Here is a 26,785-nt window from a genome sequence, read left to right on the forward strand (position 1 = left end):
TGCTGACATATAAAATTGTGGCTTTTTCTTTTATCCATTTTATTTTATTTTGTCGTGTACTCACAGCATCTCTCGCCTCTCCTCTGCTCTCCTTTCCCTGGCAGGTCACAGGATAAATTAAAAATAAAATCTACAAGGAAAATTATTGAGAAAAGCACAGCCCCACTTTAGCTAGCCTTCTGGCCTGGCCGCAAGCGGAGCTTCCCCTCACCAACTCCTGCTGCTCTTCGGCCCAGTCTTCCCAGGCCAGGGCCAGGCAGGGCCGGAGAGGTTATACATTTACATACACTATCCCTGGAACCAGCTAGCAAGCTTGGAGCTCCCTCCTGCTCCCACCCCACCAACCCACTGTCCCCAAGGTGGAGGCGCCTGTTGCTGTGCACCTGGAGGCGCCTGGAGGTGGGGTGCTCTCATTCTTTAAGAAAGAAACCCAGAAAAGAGAGCAGAGCAAGACCTTGGACAGAGGAGAAAAACCCTGTGTTCACATAGTTATACGGAGTCTTTATGGCAAAGAGAACATTTAGCCAGGTTGAATATTGGGGCATCTCCTGTTTAACGCAGCACAAGCATTCTAGACCCTATCCGTGAAAAAGGACTCATTGACTCATGACCCTACAAAAACCAAAGTGCCACATGATGAGCCACATGGCTCAGATGCAGTGTAATCAACTCCGTAATGGAATCTGCGTTGACTAGGTAAACAGTTGTGAGAGATTTGGGGTGTAGTGAAATCCCCTTGTGCAGGTCACAATACTGATACAATTGAATGAAACCTTCATCAGGGGTGTGGGCTACTACCTAGCAAAATACAGAGCCAGCTTATAGCATATAACTCTTCAAAATCCTCTTCCCAAAGAGAACTGGGCATAAGGACGTCCTCTGCATGCCCCCGTACAATCAGGTGAAAATTAATTTAGGTTTCTAAAATGTTCTGCAGGGCTTTGGAAGTCCCCTTTTGTAATTCAGAATCTTAAAGCCATCAAGTCGATTTGAACTCTTAGCGTTTCTGTAGAACAGAGCAGAACGGCTCCTGTGAGTTTCTGAGGCGGTTTCTCTTCACGGGACTAGAAAATCCATCTTTGTCCCCAGGAGTGGCTGGTCATTCAAGTGCTCATCTTGTGGTTGGCAGCCCAACTCGTAACCAAGCACAGAGAAAAACGTCTGTCAGCAAATTAGTAACTATTGTAGACATGTTTGAATTGTATATTTTCGTTTGAGAAATAGACGAAGTGCCACTAAAATGATATTGTATATAAAGTAGAAAAGAGGGAAATTTGAAAAAGAAACAAAGGAAAATAGGGAGTTAATTATACAAATGAAGATGGAATTACAGGAAAATTATTTCAAGATACAAAAACCACAAAGCTTTGAGTTTGTTAAAGCTCTTAAATACTTATGTAAAAGGGGTCATAGGTAGTAGTATATTGATATGAAATCAAGGATATAGAAAGGATACTAGAGGAAACCCATATATTGAGAAGATAAGACTGTCAACATAAGATGAAGACAATCAAATATCATATCCAATAGTGGTAAAAGTTTGCCCACTGCCAGCAAGTCAATCGGACAGAGTAAAACTTCCTCTTTGGGTTTCTGAGATTCTAAGGGGGCAGACAGCTTCGTCTTTCTCCTGCAAAGCAGCTGGTGGGTTCAAACCACTGACTTTGTGGTTACTTCTGGGATGGCCCCATTATTTCAGCAGGGCTCCTTAAAATTTTGTTAGGCAGCATTATGAAGTATTAGCACTTGTCTGTCAGTTTGTCACACTGCGATGGCTGTGTGTTGCTGTGACGCTGGAAGCCAACCACGGGCATAAGAAGTACTGTAACAGCAAGGTACTCAGTGGTGAGCAGATTTCCGTTAGCAACTAGACTAACAGACTGGAAGGGAGAAAGAAGCTGAACACTCCTAAGAGATTAGTCACGACAACCTTATGCGGAACAACTGAAAAAGGGTCACTTACAGCACTAGAGTATACGCTCTCATTTTGGAAGACCCTCAATATCTGCCTGGAGAAGTGCTGACTCCTTGGAGTATGTTGCTGTTGGTAGGTGCCGTGGAGTTGCTTCTGACCCATCCCAAGCCTCTGCACAACAGCATGAAACACTGCCGGGCCCTGCGCCATCCTCCCCACTGTAGCTATGATTGAGCCCATGGTTGCAGCCACTGTGTCAATCCATCTTGCCAAGGATGTTCCTCTTTTTCACTGTCCTGCTATTTTAACTGCCAAGGAATTTGACGGTGTGAACTGGAGGAAAGCTTGCTAACCACTTGTGATATACAGATGACACAGCCTTGCTTGCTGAAAGTGGGGAGCGCTTGAAGCACTTGCTGAGGAAGATCAAGGACTGCAACCTCCTGTATGGACTACAACTCCATGTAAAGAAGATCCAAATCCTCACGACTGAACCAATAAGTAACATCATGACAAATGGAGAAAATGTTGACATTGTCAAAGACTTCCTCTCTCTTGAATTCACAACAAATACTCAAGCAAGCAGCAGTCAAAAGATCAAATGATGCTTTGCATTGGGTAAATCTGCTGCAAAAGACTTCTTAGAATACTGAAAATCAAGGATGTTATTTCTAGGATTAAGATTTGTCTGACCCCTGTCATGATACTTTCAGTTGCTTCATGTATATGTGAAAGTTGGACATTGAATAAAGGAGACTGAAGAAGAATTGATGCATTAAATTTTGGTGCTAGTGAAGAATATTGAAAGGACTGCCAAAAGGACACGGAATCTATTTGGCCCTGGTGCTCCTTAGAGGCAAGAATGGGGAGACTTTGTCTTACCTACTTTGGACAAGTTGTCAGAGACAACAGTCCCTGGAGAAGGACACCATGTTTGGTAAAGTAGAGGGTATGTGGAGGACAGGAAGACACTCTAGGAGATGGATTGACATCATAGCTGGAACAAAGGGCTTAAACTTAGGAACAACTGTTAAGCTGGCACAAGACTTGGCAGTATTTCATTCTGTTGTGCACAGGGTCACTGTGGTTCAGAACCAACTTAATGGCACCGAACAACATCATTACTCAATCTTATATTTTAGGCCTTATGCACTTGCTTTAATTTTCTTTAGCTTCAAACTGAACTTACATATGAGCAATTGACAATTTGTTTTACAGTTGGCCCCTGACCTGATTTTAGTTTCTGATATTGGGTTTCTCCATAACGGATATAATCAATTTGACTTCTGTATGTTCCACCTGGAGAAGTCCAACATGTATAACCGCCATTGTGTTACTGAAAAATATTTGTGATGAAGTGGTTGGCCTTGCAAAATCCTATCATATGTTCTCCAGCTTCATTTCTATCACCAAGACTGTATTTTCGAACTACTGTTCCTTACTATTTGTTTCAAACGTTTGCATTCCAATTTCCAATAATTATTGATACATTTTGATTGATTAATTTCAGACAGAAAAAGTAGAATTCTTCAATATCTGCATATCTAACTTTTGTTGTTGGTACATTCATTTGAATAGTTGTATTGTTTGAATATCTTTGAATATGGATAGATATAATCCTATCACAGATAGCAATATACATCAAGAAAGATCTTGAGACATCCTTCTTGATGAATTCAAAACCAGTCCTCTAATATCTGTCATTCCTGGAAAATAAACCATATAATTTTCTAATTTAAAATTGCCAATCCCATTTAATTTCATCCAACTAATATCTAGGATATTGATCTTTATGCCTTCCATTTAAATTTTGATAACTTCCAATTTACCTAGATTCATACTTTGTACATCCCATCTTCTGATTATTGATTGGTATTTGTGGCTGTTTATTTTTCCTTTTGAATGGCGTCCCATCACAATTGAAGGGTCCTGACGCTTGTACTCCTACAGGTCTTATTTCATTCACATCAGTATAGTTAACTCTACTTTGAGGAGGCAGCTCTTAGTCATATTTTGAGTGCTTTCTGTCTTGAGGAGTTGATATTCTATCACTAACTCTGACAGTGTTTTGCTTCTATTCATGAAATTTTTAGTATCTGACAATGTTTTGGTACATCTATAAGGTTTTCAGTGGCTATTTACTCAAAAGTAAATAGCACAGTAAACCTTAATAACATTTAGAGGCAGTGAATGATCGAATATGACTCTTTTAGTCAAAAACTCTAAACTTTCACCAAAGTACCTTTTCTTGCACAGGTCTGAGTAGGAAAATGAGAGAAGAATTATTGTTAATGGTGTGATTTGAGTGCTATATTTGGGCATAAAAGCAGGAGGGGTGGAGTATAATCTTACTCCCAGCAAGAGCCAGGAGTGGGAAACATCCTCTGGAACCCAAAGTCTATGCATAGTGAACCTTCTTGATTCAGAAGAGAACTTTGAAATATGAGAGTGGCAGAAGCAGTTACTAGAGCATGAGACAGAGGTGAACTTCCCAACCCAAAGAACAAGTAAAGAGGAGTGCTTTGGGACTGGGTGCCTCCGGGCACTTAATAGGGGAAGCTGGGCTTGCTGACCCACAGAGGTGGATCTTAGTGCCTTCAGGTTGAAGCTTACTGGAGTGGTGAGGTAGTTAGTTTATTGTGCCAACCTGGCCAATAAATACATATGGCTTTAATTGAAGGACAGAGGGATAAATGACTCAGTAAGTCTCACATTTCTTGTTCTCGGTCTCTTGCTTTGTGATGGTCGGGCCAGGGTGCAGCTGCCTTAGCCAGTTCCCTGCTTCAGCTGGCAAGGCTCACTTCCTGCAAGGCATCCCCAAAGAGAAGGCACATGGACCTACCCTGATGAAGCCCTGGGTGTTGGAGCAGTTGTGTAGAGACCCCTGCAGTGCTGAGATGCTTACACACTTATTGATTCGGCTTTCCTCCTATAGTCGGATCATTGTGTGTGCTCTGTGAGATGGAGGACTTTGTGGATTGGTGTCAGACATATGGATTAATGTTGGATTTGTGGGCTTGGGAAGCACTGGATTGGGATGTTTTCTTGATGTGCACTTAACCTTTAAATAAAACTCTATCTTATACATGAGTTTTTGTGGATTTGTTTCTCTAAAGTACGCAGACTAACACAAGTGGGGTGCCTATGGGCACATAATTTGGGGAGCTGGGTTTGCTGATACTCAGAATGTGAGCTGAATGACTTCAAGATGAGGTTTACAGAGGAGTGTCCTGCCTTTTAGGCATTTATGCTGTCTGTGATAGGAGAATATTTATATGACTACAAGGAAGTCCAGCTAGCACAACAATTCTTAAAATTTATATCCAGTCAAGTAAATCTAGTGATGAAGAAATTGAAGACCTCTACCAAATTCTTCTGTCTGAAATTGATCTAACATTCTATCTTTACCCATTGATAAACATTAACAATTGGAATGAAAAAACTAGAAACAGTAGCTGGAAATTATGGTTTTGGTGAGAGAAATTAATCTGGCTATCATGTGATGGAATTTTGAAAACCCTATAACTTTTTCATTTCAATTACCCTTATTTAACAAATAAACAAGTATGCACCAGGACCTTACTAGACAGAACATACAGGAATCAAACTTACTACTTATGTGGGAAGAAAAAATGGTGAAAAAACTCAATATCATCAGCCCAACGAGACCAAAACCCAACTGTGGAACAGACCATCAATAACTTGTATGAAAGTTTACGTTGAAGTTGAAGAAAATGAAAAAGTGTCATGACAGCCAAAAGTTAGCCATGAGTATATTCCACCTGAATATAAAGAATATCTCAAGAACAGATTGGACAAATTGAATACTAATGACAGAACTGAAAAGTTATGAGAAAACATCAAGTATATGATTCATGAGGAAACCTAATGGTAATTAAAAAGACACAAAAAAAAGTAAAGTCCAAAGTGAATATCATAAGGCACTCTGAAACTTGCTTTTGAACACAGAGTAGCTGAAGAAAATGGGGGGGAAATTAAGAAAAAGAATTGATTAGAAAATTTCAAAAAATGGGGACTTCTGGGAAGATGGTAACTGAGCATCCCAGAGGGACTCCACAGATATCAGCCCAGGAGAGTTACTAAGAGGTAAATTACACACTGCCGTGTTATAGGGAGAGCATCATCAAGATAAGTAGGCACAGATCCACTAGGTTTTGAGGAGCTGGGGGCTTTGGTCTTAGCACAGTGGAGGCCAGCTATGTTTGACCTTAGGCCCACCACTGTCTCAGCTGGAGCTGAGATTATTTGGAGCCGGTGCAGGGGCTTTATCTCAATAGAGCCACAGCTTGCCACCACCTTGAGACAGGGTTTAAATCCCTCCACTCCCACTGTTTGGGATTAGGGCTCAGCTATATTGTTACTGTTGTTTCCCTTTCTTCTTTCTGTCCCTCCCAATCTTAGTGGGCTTAGTTTTTATCTGATTTTGCTTTCTTTTCTTTGTCTCTTCCCTTTTTTCTCACACGCCACTGCTGACCTTCAGACCACTCCCCTTAGTCTAGGGCTTTTATGCCTGACTTCCACCCAGATGGGAGAACTCCATACTTCAGCATAACCTGAGGCTGTGGAAAGCCCACCCACCCTCCACATTTTCGGGGAAAATTCTGCCCGCATGCCCCCTGCAGTGCTTAACATGTGGGTGGGCAAATCACGTCCACCTTCTTCAGGTGACATCCTGCCTGCATGGTTCGGGGAGCTCCTACCTGTCCTCTGTGGTCCCATGTGACTGAGGAAACTTCTTCCCACCTGCCATAGTGCCTCACACAGCCCAAGACGGCTCTGCCAACACTCGCCAAAGCTTCATGCTGCTGTGGGAAGCTCTTGCCAACCTCCATAATGATCTACTAGACCAGGACAATTCTGCCCACCATTTGCAGTACTCTACACTAAATAGGGCAACCCACCAGCCTTCTGTGGCACTCCCATTACAGCAGGAACCCCTGAACATCCTCTGCAGTACCCCTAGCTGCTGTGGGCCACACCATCACGGTTTCTTGTGAGATCACCCAGTACAGCACCATCCTCGTGGGTCCACAACCACCTAATCAGCATCCCCTGAGAGGAACATGCAACTTGCCCTCCAATTAACAGAATACTGGTTGACTAGGGAAGGAGTGAAGCCATAGGAGGATAAAGTGTTAAAAACCAATTCCATAGTGAGATTAACTACTGACAATTTGAAGAAGCATTCCTACAAGTCTCCCACAGAAAGCCAGTACTCTTTGACTCCCTAGAAAATGGTACCTGACTCCTCTAAAACAATGCAATGCAAACAGCAATCAGACCCAATGACCTCAACAAAAAACCAGGAAAAACAAAAAGAAATGGCAGAAGATGTCCTCAATGTAACAACATGCATAGAAGAAGCAGACATTTATCTGCCACGGAAAGAAATTTTCAGAATTCTGCTTGGAGTCAGACAGTATATGAGGGAAACAATACAGAAAAAGGAAAATACAAGAGCTTAGAGATGAGATAGCAAAATCTAGTGGCAGACTTATGGACTTCGCCAATTGACTGGAGGAGGCAGAGAACTGCATCAGTAACCTAGAGGACAGACAAGAAGACTTTAACAAACATGAACAAAATTTTAATAAGATCATCAGAGAAGCTGAAGAAAATCTATGTCTGATGCTATGCTTGACGCTATGTCTGAAGCTATACTATAGCTATGTCTGATGTTACGAGGAGGACAAACATCAGAATAATTGGATTACTGGAGGAAGACATGGCAAGGAAGACATCTGCAATAATAGTGAGAGAATTCTTGAAGGAAAACTTCCCCAGCATAATGAAGGAAAACCAGGCAACCATTCAGGAGGCTGAAAGAACATCAGCTAGAGTGAATCTCAAGAAGAAGTCACCATGGCACATAATAGTTCAACTATCCAACTATGAGGAAAGGGGGAAAATCATGAGAGCAGGTAGGGAAAAGCAAGCAATCACATATAAAGGTTCCCAAATAAGAATGTGCTCAGACCTATCAGTAGACAGTATGAAGAAGAGAAAGGAGTGGAGTAACATATTTTAAAAATTGAAGGAAAATAACACAAACCCAAGAATACTCTATCCAGCCAAATTATCTATCAAGATAGATGGAGAAATAAGAGTCTTCCCAGACAAGGAAAAATTCAAAGAATATGTCAGAAGAAACCAGCCCTACAAAAGATCTTTGCCGACCCATTATGGGAAGAATAGCACTCACCAAGAATAAATAAGAGACCACCACTTAGAACAACCCCAATCAAAGGGCAATAAAGATAAAACAGTCCCTAAGATAGCATTGGCTTAAGGGCTGAAAAAGTCAATAAAGAACCACATACACACATGAACCACATACCTGTAAGAAAAAGATGTAGGAAAACATCCAGCACCAAAGATATAAGACGACATCACAGACTCCACAGATGGAGATAATAACCCAGAATATCAATGGACTGAATTCATGCATTAAAAGAGTGAGGCTAGTAGACTGGCTTAGAAAACACAACAATCAATCTGTTGCCTCTGGGAGACCCATCTCAATACTACAGACAAAAATAGGATGAGAATCAAAGACTGGAAAAAAACATATCAAGCAAATAGCAATTAAAAAAAAAGCAGGGGTTACAATCCTAATCTCCGATAAAATTGACTTCAATGTAAAAACCATAAAAATTAAGGAGGGGCTCTGTATAATGCTGAAGGGAATGGTAGACAAAGAACCACTTTGCATTTTAAACATATATTCCCTGAACGAGAGACCTGCAGAATACGTTAACCAAACACTCCAAAAGATGAAACAAGAAATCACAGACTCAACAATTATAGATGGTGACTTCAATATACCGCTCTCTAAGAAAGATAGATCACAGGGAAAGAAATTCAACAAGGAGGCTAGAGATTTAAACACTGCAATTAGACAATTTGATCTGATAGATATTTACAGAGCTCTTCGTGAAAATACCAAAAAATTCATATTCTTTTCAAGACCATATGGCTCATATTCAAAGATAGATTGCATGTTGGGGCTTAAAGTGAATCTACATAAATTTAAGCACATTGATATCATACAGACTTCCCTCTTTGACCACTGTGCCATAAGGCTGGAAATCAACAGAAGGGAGATGTAGAAAACAAGGGAAAACAATTGGGGGATAAATAACTCTATTGCAAAAGGAGTGTGTACTGGGCCAGATCAGAGATGAAATTGGGAAATTTCTTGAAACAAATGAGAATGTGAACATGACATACCATAACTTATGGGGCACAGCAAAGGAAGTTACCATAGGAAGCTTCATAGCAATGCATGCACATATGAAAAAGGTAGAGAGACTTGTGATTGATATGCTGGCACAAAATTTTCAGCAACTAGAGCAGAGTCACAGGACAATCCTACTAAGAGCAAAAGAAAAGAAATAATAAAAATAATGGCTGAGATTCAGGAGAGGGAAAATAAAACTGTGGAGTATATGGGAGAGAAGGAGGCGGGGGTGGGGGGTGGGGTGGAGGAAGTGGGTGTTAACAAACATAGGGTAAAGGGAATAACAAGTGATCCACAACTGGTGGAGGGTGTAGGATGCCTGGTAGGGCTTGATCAAGGACAATGTAACTGTGAGAAATTACTGAAACCCAAATGAAGGTTGAACATGATAGTGGGACAAGAGGAAAGTAAAAGGAAATAGAGGAAAGACTAGGAGAAAAAAAGGCATTTATAGAGGTCTAAAAAAGGCTTGTACGTATGTAAATATATTTATATATGATGTTGGAAAAATAGATCTATGTGCATATATTTATGGGTTTAATATTAAGGTAGCAGATGGACATTGGTTCTCCATTGAAGTACTCCATCAATGCAAGAATACTTTCTTCTATTAAACTGGCATTCCATGATGCTCACCTTCCCGGCACAATCACTGAAGACAAAGCGGGTGCATAAGCAAATGTGGCGCAGAAAGCTGATGGTGCCCGGCTATCAAAAGATATAACATCTAGGGTCTTAAAGGCTTGAAGGCAAACAAGCGGCCATATAGGTCAGAAACAACAAAGTCCACATGGAAGAAGTCTGCGTGATCATAAGGAGTCGATGGGATCAGGTATCAAGGATCAAAGAACAAAAAATTCTATCATTTTGAATGAGGGGGAGTGTGGAGTGGGGATCCAAAACCCATCTGTAGTGAACTGGACATTCCCTTACAGAAGGGTCGCAGAGAGGAGATGAGTCAGTCAGGGTGTAGTGTAGCAATGAGGAAACATACAACTTTTCTCTAGTTCTTTAATGCTTCTTCCCCGCCACTATCATGATCCCAATTCTACCTTACAAACCTGGCTAGACCAGAAGATGTACACTGCTAGAGATAGGAACTGGAAACAGAGAATCCAGGACAGATGAACCCCTCAGGACCAGTGGTGAGAGTGGTGATACCCGGAGGGTAGAGGTAAGGTGGGGTAGCAAGGGGGAGCCAATCACAAGGATCTACATGTGACCTCCTCCCTGGGGGATGGACAACAGAAAAGTGCGTGTAGGGAGACATTGGACAGTGTAAGACATGGCAAAATAATAATTATTTATAATTTACGAAGGGTGTGTGAAGGAGGGGGACAGGAAGGGAGGGGAAAATGAGGAGCTGATACCAAGGATTCAAGTAGAAAGAAAATGTTTTGAGAATGATGATGGTAACAAATATACAAATGTGCTTGACATAATGGATCATGTATTGATTGTGATAAGAGTTCTATGAGTCCACAATAATATGATTTGAAAAAGAAAAGAAAAATTCAAAAAGCAGATTAAAAAGACAAAATAAAATATTCTAATGAAAATCTATAAGGCCTAGGATGAGGAAACCAACGTAGAAGAATACACTCAGCATATCTCATGCTGAAAGAAAGAAGGAAGAATTGAAGCCTCACTTTTTAATACCTATGAATTCTATGGGGAAATATTGAAGTGGTCAGGAAGCATCAAAAGAAGATGGAAGGGACACACAGTCAGTGTGTTAAAAAGAATTAGTTGATAATCAACCATTCAAGAGGTAGCAGATGATCAAAATCCAATGGTAATGAAGGAAGAAATCCAAGTTCCCCTGAAGAAATTAGCAAAAACAAGGCTCTAAGAATTGGCAGAATACCAACTGAAATGTCTTTACAAGCTGAGAGCACACTGGAAGCACTCACTCGTCTATGCCAATCAACTAGAAGAGACCCGTATTTGTATCCATGCCAAAGAAAAGTGAACAAGCACATTGCAGAAATTATAGAATAATATCATTAATAAACATGCAAGTAATTTTTTTCCTGAAGATCATTTGAGAACAGTTGCGGCAGTATATCAACAGAGAGCTGCCAGAAATTAAAGCTGGATTCAGCAGAGGATTGACAAACAAGAAGTATCATTGCTGACATCAGATTTTTCTTAGTTGAAAATAGAAAATACCAGAAAGATGCCTATCCTTGATCATCTCTGCAAAGGCATTACACTGTGTGATCATAACAAACTATGGTTAACATTAAGAAGAATGGAAATTCTAGAACACTACACCGTGCTCATGAGGAACCTGCCACAGACCCAAAGGCAGTCATTTGCACAGAACAAGGGAATATTGGGTGTTGTGTTCAGGTGGAAACCCTTCACCATATTTATTCAACCTGTATGATCAACAAATAGAAAAGTTGGATTATCTGAAGAAGAATGTGGCAGCAGGATTGGAGAAAGGCTATTGACAACCTTTGATATGCAGCTGATACAATCTTGCTTGCTGATAATAAGAGAACTTGAATGACTTGATGAAAATCAAAGATGCTGCTTTTTGCATGGATTGCAACTCAATGTAATAAAAACAACACTCCATACAACAGAGTTAACAAGCAACATCATTGTAAACTGACAACAAATTAAAGTCAAGGGTTTCATTTTGCTGGATCCATGGGACTTTTTTTTTTTTTGGTTAGGTTCATGAGGATTAGGCAATCTTTCTCTGATAAAGAGTCAACTTGGAGGTGAAGATTACAGGATGAATTTGACATCTCCAGCCTTGTGTGGTTCACATCTTTCTTCAACAAGAATTCAAAGGAAAGAGCTGAGCAGACTGGGCACCATCAGGAAACAACAGTGGGGAGAATCGAATCCCAGGAAATGAAGGTCCTTGATTGGGAACTTTGGGGCTCAGTGGAACATGGATGCCAAGATACCTGGAAATCTCCAAGGAATGAAGGCGCCCCAGATGCTGAAAACAAATCAGTCCCTCCCCCTCCACCAACCAACTGAACCCCCCTTTTTAATAGCCGTGGCTACATTTCATTTTCCTGTCACCTATACTATGAGAAAATAAATGTCTTTGTAAAGCCAAAAAAAAAAACCCCAAAAAACAAGAAAAAGAAATTAAAAGGCATATCGCATGTCTGGGAAAATCTGTGTAAGACCTCTTTGAAGTGTTGAAGTGAAAAGATGTCACTTTGAGGAACACGGAGCACTGTAACCCAAGGCCTGGTATTTTCAATCGCCTCATGCACACAAAAGCTGGACCATGAAGGAGGAAGACCAGAGAAGAATTGATGAATTTGAATTATGGTACTTTGGACTAATATGGAAAGAATATTGTGACCTGCCAAAAGAATGAACAAATCTGTCTTGGAGGAAATAGAGCCAGAATGCCCTTTAATTGCAAGGATGGTGAGACTTTGCTTCATATACTTCAGATATATTGTAATGTACTATCAATGCCTCGCCAAAGAGAAGATCAGCAAAAGAGAGGAGGACCTTTCATGAGCTAGATTGACACAGCAGCTGCAATGATGAACCCAAATACAGCAACCATTGTGAGGCTGCCACAGTATTAGGAAGTGTTTCTTTCTTTTGCATAGAGTCTCAACGAGTTGGAACCTATTGGATGGCACCTCACAACATAATACAAAAGCAATTTTGTTCATAACGCCTCATAATATGTAACCTAGCTGGGAAGTTCTTTTCTCTAATGTAAAATGGAAGCATTTCAACAATGCAATCAATCTTTTTTCACCAAAGGGTTTTTCCTAGAGCACACTGACAGATATTTTACATGGGAAATGGCATGTGTTTGAAAAAGTTGCATGAATGGAAGGAAATGTGGCAGCAGAGGATTAACAAAATCCCGCTACAAGAATGCTCTGCCACAAGATTCCTGGGAATTAGACATCTTAGGAAAACGAGGAGAGAAGCAACAAGAACAAATCAAACAGGAGGCTGTCAGATCTGGTCTTCTGCCTAAGGGCGGCGGTCTCAGAGGTCATAATAGCTATGTCAGCAATGAGGTTTCAGATGGGCATCTACATTAGAGCAGCTAAATTCAGTACTTCAATGCAAATCAGTCACAGAGAACAGAAGCATTGGAGTTAGTTATGGAATAACCAGTGCTTACACAATGGACATAGGAGCAGTTCAGAGGCAGTCTTTTGGAAATGGGACTTTTACATATAGGACCAGAGAGTCAGTCTTGCTTAACTCCCATAGTTTAAGAACTGTCTGGGTTGAGTACTTTCTTGGGCTCAGAGATCCTAGTTAGAAGAGGTGGGGTGCCTGGCCCTTGTACATGGGAAATGTTTGGAGTGTTTATGATCTAATTCAGAAGGATCTCCCCTTCTTCTGCACTAAATGTACTTGGGGTCCCAGCGGATAGAGCAAAAGCTGTATCTCAAGCACCATTTACTAGGGAAAAGAAAGCATTTCCGGCTTCCTAGGACCATAGTAGGGTTGTTTCTAGGACTGTGGGGGGGGGCAGCCTACACATAATGTCATGTTCATTATGCATAGCTGGAGTGGGCTGGGGTTTGACAAAGACTGACTGTAGGGAATTGGAGTGCCTAAATAAAATGGTCACAATTACACAATTAAAACCAAAACACCAAAACTACTGCCACTGAGTTGATTCCTATTCATATAGACCGTATTAGATAGTCAAACTCCTCCATAGGCTTTCTAAGACTGTCAGTCTTTATGGGAATGGACAGTTCCATCTTTCCCCAACATAGCTGGTAGGCATGGACCACTGACTTTTCACTTAGCTGCCAATGCTTAACCTGCTGAGCCATCAGGGTTGCTCTATGTAAGAATGGGTCAGAGTTCATCTGCAGGATGGCAAGGACCCTCAAAAAGAAAATAAAAAACCGTGTGACAAATACATGGATTTTGTTATTGGTAAAATATCTGGGTCACTAGAAGTTGTATTTTTCCATTTGCGTTTTTGTCTGTGGGCTTTTGAGAGTATACCTGTTTGATAAATGTTTGATCACTTGGGAGTCTAATAATAGCTTTCATTCCAGAATACAATGATTCTATAACAGAATTCTGTATATTGGAGAAAAAAAAGTCAAACCAAGGCAGTTCTTTGCTTTTTGGTACGTCCTTTGTTTGCAGGCAGTCAGGCGTAAACTAGCACTTGTCATTTGACTCTTCTCGTGATTTCCTAGCACACTGTGCCTTGGGCATGACACATCAGAGTCTGGTGTTGATCTTTTATTACCTGCCAGACCCCTCTGGATAGATCCTCTATGGAATTCATCATCCACAGTCTTTGTTGAAGTTAGGCATATAAATACATGTTGAGAGCATTTGTTGGGGGGGGGGTATTGTGGTTTCTGAACCTGACTTAAATAAGAATTGCTGTGATGAGTGATGAAGGGGACCTTCTGCAGGAGGTATGAAGTTAATAATTCAAATGTTATTTACCAAAATCCTGACAGCAAAGTCTTTCGTTATTGTATGCCACTAGTCGAGAGCCAGCGGTGCCAGTATGACTACAGGCAACACGATGCTGCTGCTGCATGCATGTTTGTGAAGAAGCTCTGCTCTGAACTACACATTGAGTTTGCAGATATTCATGTAGCAAAAAGGAAGCAATTAATAACTGCTCACTGAAGGCAGCTCACTTAGCTTGAAAAGTCATTTGAAATAACTTCATTAAGCATTGTATTTCAGAAGCATAGCTACGCTCCCAAAATTCATGCCTGTTTTAGTTTTTATTGAGAGCATGCCATTTTTTGTTTGTTTGTTTTTTCATAGCTTTCTCTCATTCTACTAAAAGTGCCTCGCATTTAAATGACAAAGATGAGACCCATTTTCAAATTATATTTAAAGTAGCGTTTCATATAGGGACAGTCTCTCGTCTGCTTCAGAATAGGTTAAAATTGACCCATTTCTTAGTAGTGCTTAATGCATATGGACCTGACTTCCTGTGTTTCTGACTGCTCATTCTGAAGGATGGAAGTATAGATTGGGTTGCATTACTGGTATCAAATTTGAGAGAACGTGGGTTTTCTTTAAATTAAGAAAATATTACTTTAAAGGTGCACCTTTTTACTAGGGGGGGCTTTGAAAACTTCACAATAAAAGTTCCACTATGCATTAATTCAAGTGTTTTCATGAACTGTTTGAAACCAAAATGAAAACACACTCACTGCCACCGCGTCGATTCTGACTCGCAGTGTCCCTATGGGAGAGAGCAGATATTTCCCCGGTGCTTTCCAAGGGCCAAGTGTGGTTGGCAGCCTCACATACAACCCACCATGCTGCCAGGGGTCCTGGGTGGCCATTTTGAAGGCCCCTCATTTGCAAGATATAAGGGTAGATCAGTGCGTTGTGCATGATGGAGTGACATGTCGAGAAAGACTTAGCGTCCACTTCTTCTCCATCTAGGATTGCTATAATCTCAGGAAGGAGGTTCCTGCATGTATAGGGCACTGTGCTTTCCAATGGAGAGAAGAATACATCCAAGCCAGGAAATTAGGGAAGGCTATGTAATAAAAAGGGCTAACTCAGGAGCAGTTATGGTCTATTCAGAACTTTGTCCTGTCACTATCAGAGGATCCAAAACTCCATGTGCTTGTCTAAGAGAGTTTATCTGAAAGTAAATTTATACTTGCAAATGATGTTTTAGAGAAAGAAAGTAAATGCAATTGTATGTACATTCTTTGGTTTCTGAAATTTGGATTTCTCTCTAACTTATCTTAGTTTCATGACTTCCAAGCCTGTGTCAGACTGTCTCTTCTCCACCTCCTGCAATTTCTGTCAAAGATTCCACATGTTTCAGCTTAACCATTCAGAGATATACCTTCTCCAAGACTAACGCATTGCTATTGAGTCCATCTGACTTACAGATACCTTTATAACACGAGAAGAACTTCCCTGTGGGATTCCCAGGGCTGCATAATCTTATGGGAACAGGCCAACTTGTCAGTTAGGAGCTGTGATAGTTAAGGTTTTTTGGTGCCAATCTGGCTGGAAAACACATGAGGGATTAATTGAAGGATGGAGAGATAAATGGCTTGGTGAGCCTTGCCTTTCTTATTCTCTGATGGTCAAACCAGTGGGTGGCTGCCTAAGCCAGTTCCTTGCTTCAGCTGGCAAGGATCACTTCCTGCAAGACATCCATGAGGAATAACCACCTGGACCCACCTTGATGCAGCCTTGCGTGCTAGAACAGCTGCATGGAGACCCCTGCCAGTGCTGAGATGCTTATATGCTCACTGATTTGGCTTTCCTCTTGCATTTGGTGTTATTGTGTGTGCTTTACGGGTTTGAGGAGGACTTTACAGATTGGTGTTGGACATATGGGCTTTGACTGGACTGGGTTGGGATGCTTTCTTAATGTACACTTGCCTTTTATATAAAATTCTCTCTTATATACCTTAGAGTTTCTGGGGATTTGTTTCTCTAGTCTACCCAGACTAATACAAGAGCCAAGTGCTTAACTACAATGCCACCAAGTGCTTAACCACAATGCCACTCTTTTCTATAAGAACATTATTGTCCAAATGTTGATAGTTTCCTCTTGAGAATAGAAAATTGGACAATATGATTTTTTCCAAGTCTTGATACAAGCTCCTGCTTTCCTCCCTCCCTCACCCACCTTCCCTCCCTTCCTCATGAACCCTTGATAATTTACAAATTATTATTTTTTTATATCTTACACCAACAGCTGTTTCCCTTCACCCACATTTCTGTTGTTTGGCCCCCTTGAGGGAGGGGGCAATTAGATGTCAATCATCGTGATCGATTCACACTTCCTCTCCCCCACCTTCCTCCTACCCTCATAGTGTCATTACTCCCATTATTATTCCTGAGGGGTTTATCTGTCCTGGGTTCTGTGTGTCTAGAGTTCTTATCTGTACCAGTGCACATGCTCTGGTCTAGTTGGGTTTGTAAGGTAGAATTGTGGTCATGATAGTGAGAGGATGCATCAAAGAACTTGAGAAATGTCTGTTTCATTGGCTCATCCCTTCCTTGTGACCCTTCTGTGCGGGAAAGTCCAACTGTACACAGATGGGCTTTGTGTCTCCACTCTGCCTTCCCTTGTTCACATCAATATGATTGTTTGTTCAGGTCTTCTGGTACCTGATATTTGATCCCATCGACACCTCATGTCATGATCACACAGGTTGGTGTGCTTCTTCCATGTGGGCTTTGTTGCTTCCCTGATAGATGGCTGCTTGTTTTTCTTCAAGCCTTTAAGACTCCCTCCCCACCCTTGGCACTGTATCTTTTGATGGCCGGGCACCATCAGTTTTCTTCACCACACTTGCTTATGCACCTGCATTGTCTTCAGTGACTGTGCAGGGGAGGTGAGCATGAGGGAATGCCAGGTTATTAGAACAAAGTGTTCTTGCATTGAGGGAGTACTTGAGTAGAGGCCCAATGTCTGTCTGCTCCTTTGATATTTAATATATAATACATGTACATAGATCCATGTCCCTATCATTATATATAAATATATTTACATATGTACATGCCTATATTTATACCTCTATAAATGCTCATTGCCAAAATTATTTTTAAAGTACATTATCTTGGGGGGTCTTAATAACTTGCATAAACCATTTTATTTAATAAATATAATAAAGGGAAGTATTGTACTTGGCCCAACCCTCCACTGATGAACCTTCTCTGCACCTTTTCATGAGATTGTATTTTGAGAAAAAGAAATAATATGGGAAGGAGGAAGACAGTGTATAACATTCCTTTTAAAATTAATTAATGACTGGAGAGGGACAATGAATGTGTCTAATGCCAGATGCTTTGGAAATGGGGCCAACCGCAGCAGCAGCAGCATGAGGCTAACTGTAAAACCATGACAGACTAACCAAGGCTCTCCCACATAAAGGGCAGATTATGCGCATGAAGAAAATCTCTCAGTATGATCACTTTGGCAGCATCTTTAGTGAAAATGAACAGTTATTAATCTTAGATACAGTACTTTCCCCAAAGAATATTTTATTGATTCCCTCTTCAAAACAATGTTGTAAAGTCATGCATTCAGCCAAATTCTTAGCAGTAGTGAGCAGAAAATAGATTAAAAAACATAATGATATTCTCTAGAGCGGACCCTATGGGTATATGAAGTTGAGAATTGAGGAATGGAAAGCATCATTGTAATTAAAATCTATTTATCAAGAACCTTGCATACTGAGCCGAGTGATATGCCAAGTAGGGCAAGTAAGACATGTTCTCTTCCCTGTAGATGCTTATTACTTAGAGAAAATGCTAGTAGAGATAGACAACACAGAAGGAACAGATGTTATTTGTAGCAAGACTATTAGTTTGTCATGCTGTGAAGTCTGTATCTGTTATGGGTGACTAAGTAAAGTCTTGTGGGAGAAGAGAGCTGACCTTTTAGAGCCAGCTTCGAGAGAATGGAGACGTATACACTTTTGCTTCCCAGTTGTTTGTCAATTTCTAGGAAGTAAAGTTTTCTTTATTCTATTTTTATACTTTCAATGTGTTTTTATCTCTTAAGATTAAGAAGTTTTGTTTTTTAGATTTCTAGGTTTATAACTTATACATTAACTTTTATTTACAGCAAATCTATCTTTTATGAAGAATCTCTAAAATATCATGATAAAATGTCTATATTTCGATCTTGGCTCCATTACTTATTTTTTAAATTAATTGGGACTCATACATATATCAAATCATTCCATAGTTCAGTCATGGCTACATTTGCTACCACATTGTTTCCAAACATTCTTTTCTTATACAGACCCCTTGTTATCATCACCCCTTCACTCTGCCACTACCTCTGTATCCTTCTCCCCAAAAGCCCCTTTCCACTTGTTGATTCTATAGGTTCATCAGTCCTAATTTTCATATTCCAAAATATAGACAAACACATACCGCTATTACTTATTAGCCGCATGACATGGGATAAGTGATTGTACTTCTCTGTAGTTCATCTAGTAACATTGATAGTGCCTGCTTGAAAAGATGTTGCCATGTTCGAATGAGTTAGTACACGTTAGTTGCTTAGCACTGTGTTAGGACATATTGAACACGCAATAAATTGCTGTTGTGGTTAGGTGCTATTGAGCCAACAACGCCATTGGTATCTAATAACAGCAACCCACAGCGACCCTATGCACAACGGTCCAAAACACCGTGTGGTCCTGCTCCATCCTCACGATGGTTCCTATGCTTGCGCCCATTTTTGCAGCCCCTGTGTCACTTCATGTAGTTGAGGGCCTTCCTCTTTTGCACTGCCCCTTTACTTTATCAAGCAGGATGTCCTTCTCCAGGGACTGGTCTCTCCTGACATGCCCAAAGTAGGTAAGATGAAGTCTCACCATCCTTGCCTCTAAGGAACACTCTGGCTGTACTTCTTCCAAGACAGATTCATTTGTCATTTTGGCAGTCTCTGATATTTTGATATTCTTTGCCAGTATGACAATTAAAATGCACCAATTGTTTTAAATTTTCACATCGATATTTTCAATTATTTCATATACATGTAAAAGTTGAACACTAAATAAGGAAGACCAAAGAAGAACTGATGTGCTTGAATCTTCTTCTACACTATTAATAGGAATTACTAGTTATAGATTCTTTATCATGTATAGCCTGACCAGAAGTATCAAGTTTTACTTATTCATTAGCTATATTTTATATAGTTTTTATTTATATGGCATTTAAAGAATTTTTAATTTACATGATAAAACTTCCAATAATTGTAATATTTTTCTATTTTTCTCCATGGTGATAATAATTATAGAATGATAAGAATGTGCTGGTTATACTAATGATTGAGTTATATATTTATACAGATGTGTCAGGCACACTCATATATAAACCCATATCTCATTGTTAACTCATTTTCAACTCTTAGTGACCTCATGTGTTCCAGATGGGAACTGAACTCTGATGTTTTCTTGGCTGTCATCTTTATAAATAAGATTGAAAATCTTCCTTCCAAACCCAAGTACATTCAAACCATCATCCTTTCAGTTAGTAGCTGAGTTCAATCAATTTCTACCTCCCCATTGACATTTTAAGCTCAGACATTGAGGGGCACTCCCCTCCATACACCTGGATTTTTTTCGAAGATATGTTTAAATTTTTTTTACAAAACAACCTTATCATCTTCAAAGTACTCTCCATTACATTTAAAACATTTGTCAAATCTGTGATTTCAATCTTAGAAACCTTTTTCAAAGTCATCTGTTTGGATGACTGTCAGTCCCTCCTTCATTTTAAATTTTTTCACCTCTGCTAGACTTTGTCAAATTGCTGTCATTTTGCGTACCCTCTTCATTTTCAGAAACGAAAAGAAATTGCACTGAGTGAGGTCAGGAGAGTAAGGTGCATGGAGCCAGAGAGGCATCTTGTGTTTTTCCAAAAACTGGCGCATGGAGATGGCTGCGTAAGCAGGTGCATTGTCATGGTGGCAAAACCAGTCCCTTGTCTGCCACAAAGCAGACCTTTTTGGTTGCACCTATTACTCATCTTTTCAAAACCTATAAAGAGAAACCTTAATCAACAGTCTGACCTGGTGGAAGAACTCCAAATGCACTAAACTGCTCATATAAAAAAAATAAACGAGCATCAGGCTTTCGGGGGGTAACCTCTCATATACCTATTATTAATTCACTAAGATTTTTCTAAGTTCAATGACTAGAACTGTGTTTAGACTTTTGGGATAGGCACATCACATTATTTTTTTAGGGTAGTAAGAATTTGACAAATTTAGGGTACTTTTTATGAGACCCACTTTTAAAGATTGCAGTAGTCAACTAGTTGATATCTTCTGTGAAAACTCTATAATGTACTTGGATCTTTATCTGTACTCTATTACAGTCTATTACCATAAATGCATTTAATATTATACATATATAATAATTTCATACTATTTTTAAGATCTTCGAGTCACATATATTGCTTTTTTATCCACCCACAAAAACTTTGGAAATTATTTTTTGCCTGTGTCCACAGACAAATATATTTTCACCTGTAAAATCCTAACTTCTTTTTAAGTTCATGTTTGAAAATGCTTGATAGGACTGGTATTGCCTCTGAGCTCAAAGAAGTGGCCACACTTGTTGCTTCCTTTATTTAAATTAGCTTCATAGAATGAAAATTTCAGTGTTAGACATTTACAATTTCCTCCCTTCTCCACTAAAGTTATAGTTTACAGACATTTTTACATATGGTAGTTGTGTGTGCAGATTTTGCATTTCCTTGCTCCCATAAGCCCTAGTGGCATTTTGATTTAGAGGTTGGACTGCTAACTGTAAGGTCAGCGGTTCAAACACACCAGCTACTTTTCAGGAGAAAGACGAGGCTGCTCTTATAAATATTGTAAACATTTACATGCTGAGTTGACAAGATTTGTTTATAGACTTCACGCTCCCTAAACCAAACTCACTACCATCACTACTGTAGGTTTCCAAGACTAACCTTCTATGCGAGTGGAAAGTCCCATCTTTCTCCTTCAGAGAAGCTGATGGTTTAGAACTGCTGACTTAAGCGTTCACAGCCCAACATGTCACCCACGATGCCACCAACACTCGCTTCTTAGACTGGATGCTCCTGTTCTCTATTTCATCAGCTTTTTGTATGGCATGAAATCCGCAGTCTTCACATTGGGAGCAGTCACACACAGAAGGTCTTGATGCTATTAATCTACATGGCAAAAGACAAGCAGCACGGCATCTCGATAGTTTTGTAGAGTTGTTTTAGGTTTACAGAAAACTTGTGCACAAAACAGAGATCTAGCCCATCTGCTGCTTCTGTCCTATTGTTATCATCAACAGTCTAGAAACCAGTGTTTTTTCAATAGTGAATCCATTCCCTGAAGTGCCACAATGTATTTAACTCTTCTTACTTTATTTTAGGGTGCATTCAAGTTTTCATTCTTATAAAGATGGTTGCATTGAGTATGCATGCAACTGTGAACGTGTGCAGGAGCCCCTGTGCTGCGATGGGTTACACAGACGGGCCCAACTACAGGTGGGCAGTGTAAACCCAGTAGCGGCGGTGTGGGAAAAGGGAGCATTTTCTGCTCCCGTAAGGTTCACAGTCTCCGAAACCCTATATATGGTTGTCATGTGTCACAATTGACTAGATAGCAATGGGTTTCATGTTGTTTTTGCTGGTGGGGGCTGTAATTTTTCCAGGTTATTTTCATAGACCAAGTTACCAAATAAGAATATTAGACAAAGAGTATAAATATTTTTAAAGGAGTTGATATAAATTTATGAGGTATTCTTTGAAATATTTCTTCTGTAAATATTTTAAATACATTTTCTCCCTTTGTCTTTGAAGGACATAGTTTGAGGAAATTGAAGGCACATTCATTTGTCTTTAATGTGTTCCTTTAAATTTGATAACCATTGATCCCTCTTCCATGATTTCTAACAGCATTTAAAACTTAATGAGATTTTTCACTTGCTTGCTTTTTTCATGCACATCTATTATTAATAAAATCAAAGTGTTTATAAATACATGAATAATATATCAAACTATAGTCACTATACATGGGTCAAAACAAAGGGTTTTAAGGTCTTGACATTCAAAAGGTAACTGTTAATGAAAATTAAAAGTAAATGAATAAAATCAGTGATATTTAGAATCTAAATAGCACTGGTTATTATATTAGAAGGGAATTGAATAGGTCAAATTAAGGTCTATATTTAATGCTTGGCAGATTTCCTTTAGGTTAAGCCTCTTTTAGTTAATTTGATCAAGCCACTGAATTAGAATGCAAAAGCCAGAAAAACAATTTTCAAAAGAAGCAGTATAATAAGGAAAAAAGGAATTATGAACATTTGTCAATATCAAATGTTCTTTTAAAGCGATTTCAGCATACAAGTAATCCCTGATTTAAGACATATGCAGGTAGAAGGCAGAAAGTTCTAATTTTTAAAAAGTGGAGGAGTTTCTAGGCAAGGATATAAAGATGAAGATCATTAAGGTTTATAATACTGGAAGGAAGGAAAGCCTGTGAGTTGGCAGTGGAGGAGGATTGTCTCATTCTATTTTGAGAATCATTACAGATAAGAATTGAAGTTCAAGTGAAAAAGCAATTGGCATAAAATACACAATTGAAGTGACAAGTGCCCGTCTGCGAAATGGGGAAACTTTTGGAGATGAGCTGGGTAGAAGACCAAAGCCAGAAGACGATTCCTGTGAGTTTATGGGCGATTCCAATGAGACGACACGATCTTTTTGAAAACCAGAAAGAACAGCAGCAGGTGGCTGTGAGCGCGTAAACGATACCAAGGGCTGGTTTCATTGCTCCAAATGCAGGTTTGGCTTATACATACTGACAAGGGGAGACTGTGATGTTGAAGGTGCCCAAAATTCAATGATTTGCTGGACAAGATACTACAAGGGGAATAATATCCACCAGAACAGATTTTCAACAATAACGAAATAGATTTGCTTTGGAAAACGATGCCAGAAGAGAGTTATACTCACAAAAAAGGCAAAATCAATGCCTGGTTTCAAGGTATTTAGAGACAGACTCGCATTACTACTTAGAGGAAACACTGTTGGATTTAAGGGAAAATGTTTTCTAGTTTGCTCTTCTGAAGCCCGAGCATTTACAAGCATTGACAAGAATAAGCTGCCTGTCTGCTCTAGAAGTAACTCCAAGGTTTGGATAATGCTGTGTGATCGTAGGGCTCCCTTCAAGATTCTGCTGCTGCCTCATAAGGTCCTAGGTCCTCCTCCTCCCATCGGTGAGCTAAATCAAGCAGTGAACGTGGTATCATTACATTCCCAAGCCAAAGGCCCATAGATCACAGTACAATAGGTACCTTTAAGGCATATTACATATGGACTACCTTTGTGACAGATGGAGGTATGGTAATATTATGTAATTTCTAGAAGAATTAGGAGAACTTGCTACTGCTGATATGGAACAGCAGGTGGATCACAAAGAAGAATTGACAGATTAGGGAATTTCTGAACAGAAAAAAATAATTGCCGAAGTGGAAAGACAATGAAGAAGAGGGAGGAAAGAAGTTGTCCAAAAGATACAATAAAAAGATTAGCTGAATATTTTCTAAACTGCATCAGTTCCTTGAAGGTATGGACCCAAACACTGACAGATTTGCTACAGTTGATAGATTCAGAAAGCAACGAGATGTTATTGTGAACTACCTTAAGAAAAAAATGAAATCATTAAACTAACAGTTCTCACTCATTTTTAGGCCCATTGCTAGGGAAAATTCAGTTGACTCAGAACTTTTCACAGGGACAGTTACTAGCACAAATGACAAGATGCCACTGTCCCCAACTTTTCAATCCTTGGTATACATTTTTATGATTCGTATATTTTAATGTGTGCATTAAAATATGTATATGTGTTCATGTAATATTTTCCACCCACAAAGGCAAATAAAGATTAATATTTAAACATATTAATAACAAAAGGCAATAATAATGAAAACTTTTAAAAAGTAAGGAAGAGACACATTTGACTTATGTCCAAACCAATTTACAGGAGCCATCAGAATTCTGTTGTAATATGTGAAAAAAAACCATCTTAAATCTTACCAATCACTGTGATCCTGAGCATAATAGAAAGTCTTAGACAGAGAAGGAGAAAAATGTAGAAAAATTCAAAAACATATAAAATATTCAATTTCCTGGTCTGGTGGAGACTAGTGGGTGAAGCTTTCTACTCTCTCAGCGAGGGACAGCTTCAGAAATCCTCATGGGCAGTGCCACCGCGTCCTACGGGGATCCTGTGAGCTAGAAAAGAATCGGTGGCACTGAATTTGATTGTTTAAACTGATGCCACATTTCTCCCCCTATCATCAGGCTTCTCTGATAATTTAATCAGCATTCAGATTAAGTACTGTGAGAGGATACAATGCTGATGCGCACCTTTCCTGATTTTAAGCCACCAGCATTACCTTGTATTAGTCACACAACTGGTGGTAATCATGGCTAGCATATATTTAGCATTTACTATGTGCCAGGCACTACTTTGAATGTTTAATGCGTATTAGCTCATCTCAAAACCCAAACCATCTATGAAGTGCTTTCGAATGAAGCAGACTGAGGAAGAGGCAATTTAAGGAACTTATTCCAGGCCACACAGGTATAAATAATAAAGACAATTTTAACTAAGGCAGCCTTGTATCAAAGACCACACTATTAATCACCATACAGTTCCACTTTATATGACTGGATGAGTCAATTTGCATTTCCCTCCAGGTGGCTCATTTACTAGAAGGAGGACTTTACCTAGACTAATTGGCTGTGGAGAGGTCGGGCGCTAGACCGGATCTTAGCGCTTGCGTTGTCCATTTCCTTTAAGAGCAGAGAGTATCTATAGAGAGCTGTGGTGGCACATAGGATTATGTCTTTGAACCCTGCAGCTGCTCAATGAGACAAAGATTAGCCATGGGTTCCTGTAAAGATTGACAGCCTCAGAAAACAGCAGGGTGTGGTTCTACTCTGTCATATAGCGGAAGGGGGCAAACTGTTGACATGGAAAAGCCAATCCTGTTCTCACAACATTAAAAATATTATTTGAGAGTGAGCCATAAGTATATTTTTACAGAAAAGTGAAATTGCCTTTATCTGAATTATATTCTTAAATCTTTTTTTTCAATTTTACTTCAGAGCCATATGCACATACGGAAAGAATCATATAGCTCACATATCTATCTATCTATCTATCTATCTATCTATCTATCTATCTATCAATCATCTCCACTCCCTATTGAGAAACACTAAAGAAATGTATGTGAGTGTGGCCAGACTTCTTTAATATCTATATACTTGGTCAAGTCTTTCATTTTCTAAACAAACTTCTTTAAAAGACAAGACACACAGAAGGTCAAAACCACGCAACCAACTTGATGTGAAGGGGCATGGATGCAATGGACACCCAAAACTCACCTGCAAGGTAATTGGACGGTCCCTTCAGAAGGGCCACACGAATGGATTATAAATCCAGGGTGTGCTATGTCATTGATGAATCACAAAAATTACCTAAGGTTCTTTAATATTTCCTCACTACTAAGGTTTTCATTTGTTTTACCACATTAATTAAGTTTGATTTGCATATATTCATTTACATGTTTAAGATTGTTCAGTTCATGAAAATTAAGATAGATAACTCTTATAACAGGAACAAGAGTAACAGTTCCCTGAGCAGATGGGAAGGGGGAAGAGGGAACAGGGAGGTGATAGGATTGATGATTATTTAACTCCACTTGATGGGGTTGAAGAAAAGAATTGTACGTGAATGGATAAAGTGGATTGTGTAAGATGTGTCAATAAAACTATAATTTAAAAAAAGATCAGATATATAAAAGGCATGTATATAAGGGGGCTTCAGAAAGTTTATGAAAAAAAGTAATTTAAAGGTAATGGATTTTTTTCTATTACCAGTAACTTTTGTAGCTGCTTTTTTTATAGAAACAGATATCCAAAATAAAATTAGATACTATATATTTCTGGCAAAATAAAATGATATACTATATATTCACTATATATAATGAATACAAAAGCTAATTTATTACTGCTAGAAATCGGTCAGAAGTGTATTGCAAAAATTTTTGCAAACATTTGAAAAAAAAATGACTATTAGAAAAAGCCAGATTACTATATCA

General features: G+C 39.4%; 1 protein-coding gene across 1 annotated transcript in view; it reads left to right on the forward strand.

Annotated features, from left to right (window-relative positions):
* The first annotated feature begins 23,606 nt into the window (after positions 1-23,606).
* LGSN (lengsin, lens protein with glutamine synthetase domain) overlaps positions 23,607-26,785 on the forward strand; it is a 29,676-nt gene continuing 26,497 nt past the window's right edge. The window contains 1 exon segment of the mRNA XM_075553763.1: positions 23,607-23,661. Coding sequence (XP_075409878.1) covers positions 23,607-23,661 — 55 coding nt within the window.

The sequence above is a fragment of the Tenrec ecaudatus genome, chromosome 7 (assembly GCF_050624435.1).
Source record: "Tenrec ecaudatus isolate mTenEca1 chromosome 7, mTenEca1.hap1, whole genome shotgun sequence".
Lineage (NCBI taxonomy): Eukaryota > Metazoa > Chordata > Mammalia > Afrosoricida > Tenrecidae > Tenrec > Tenrec ecaudatus.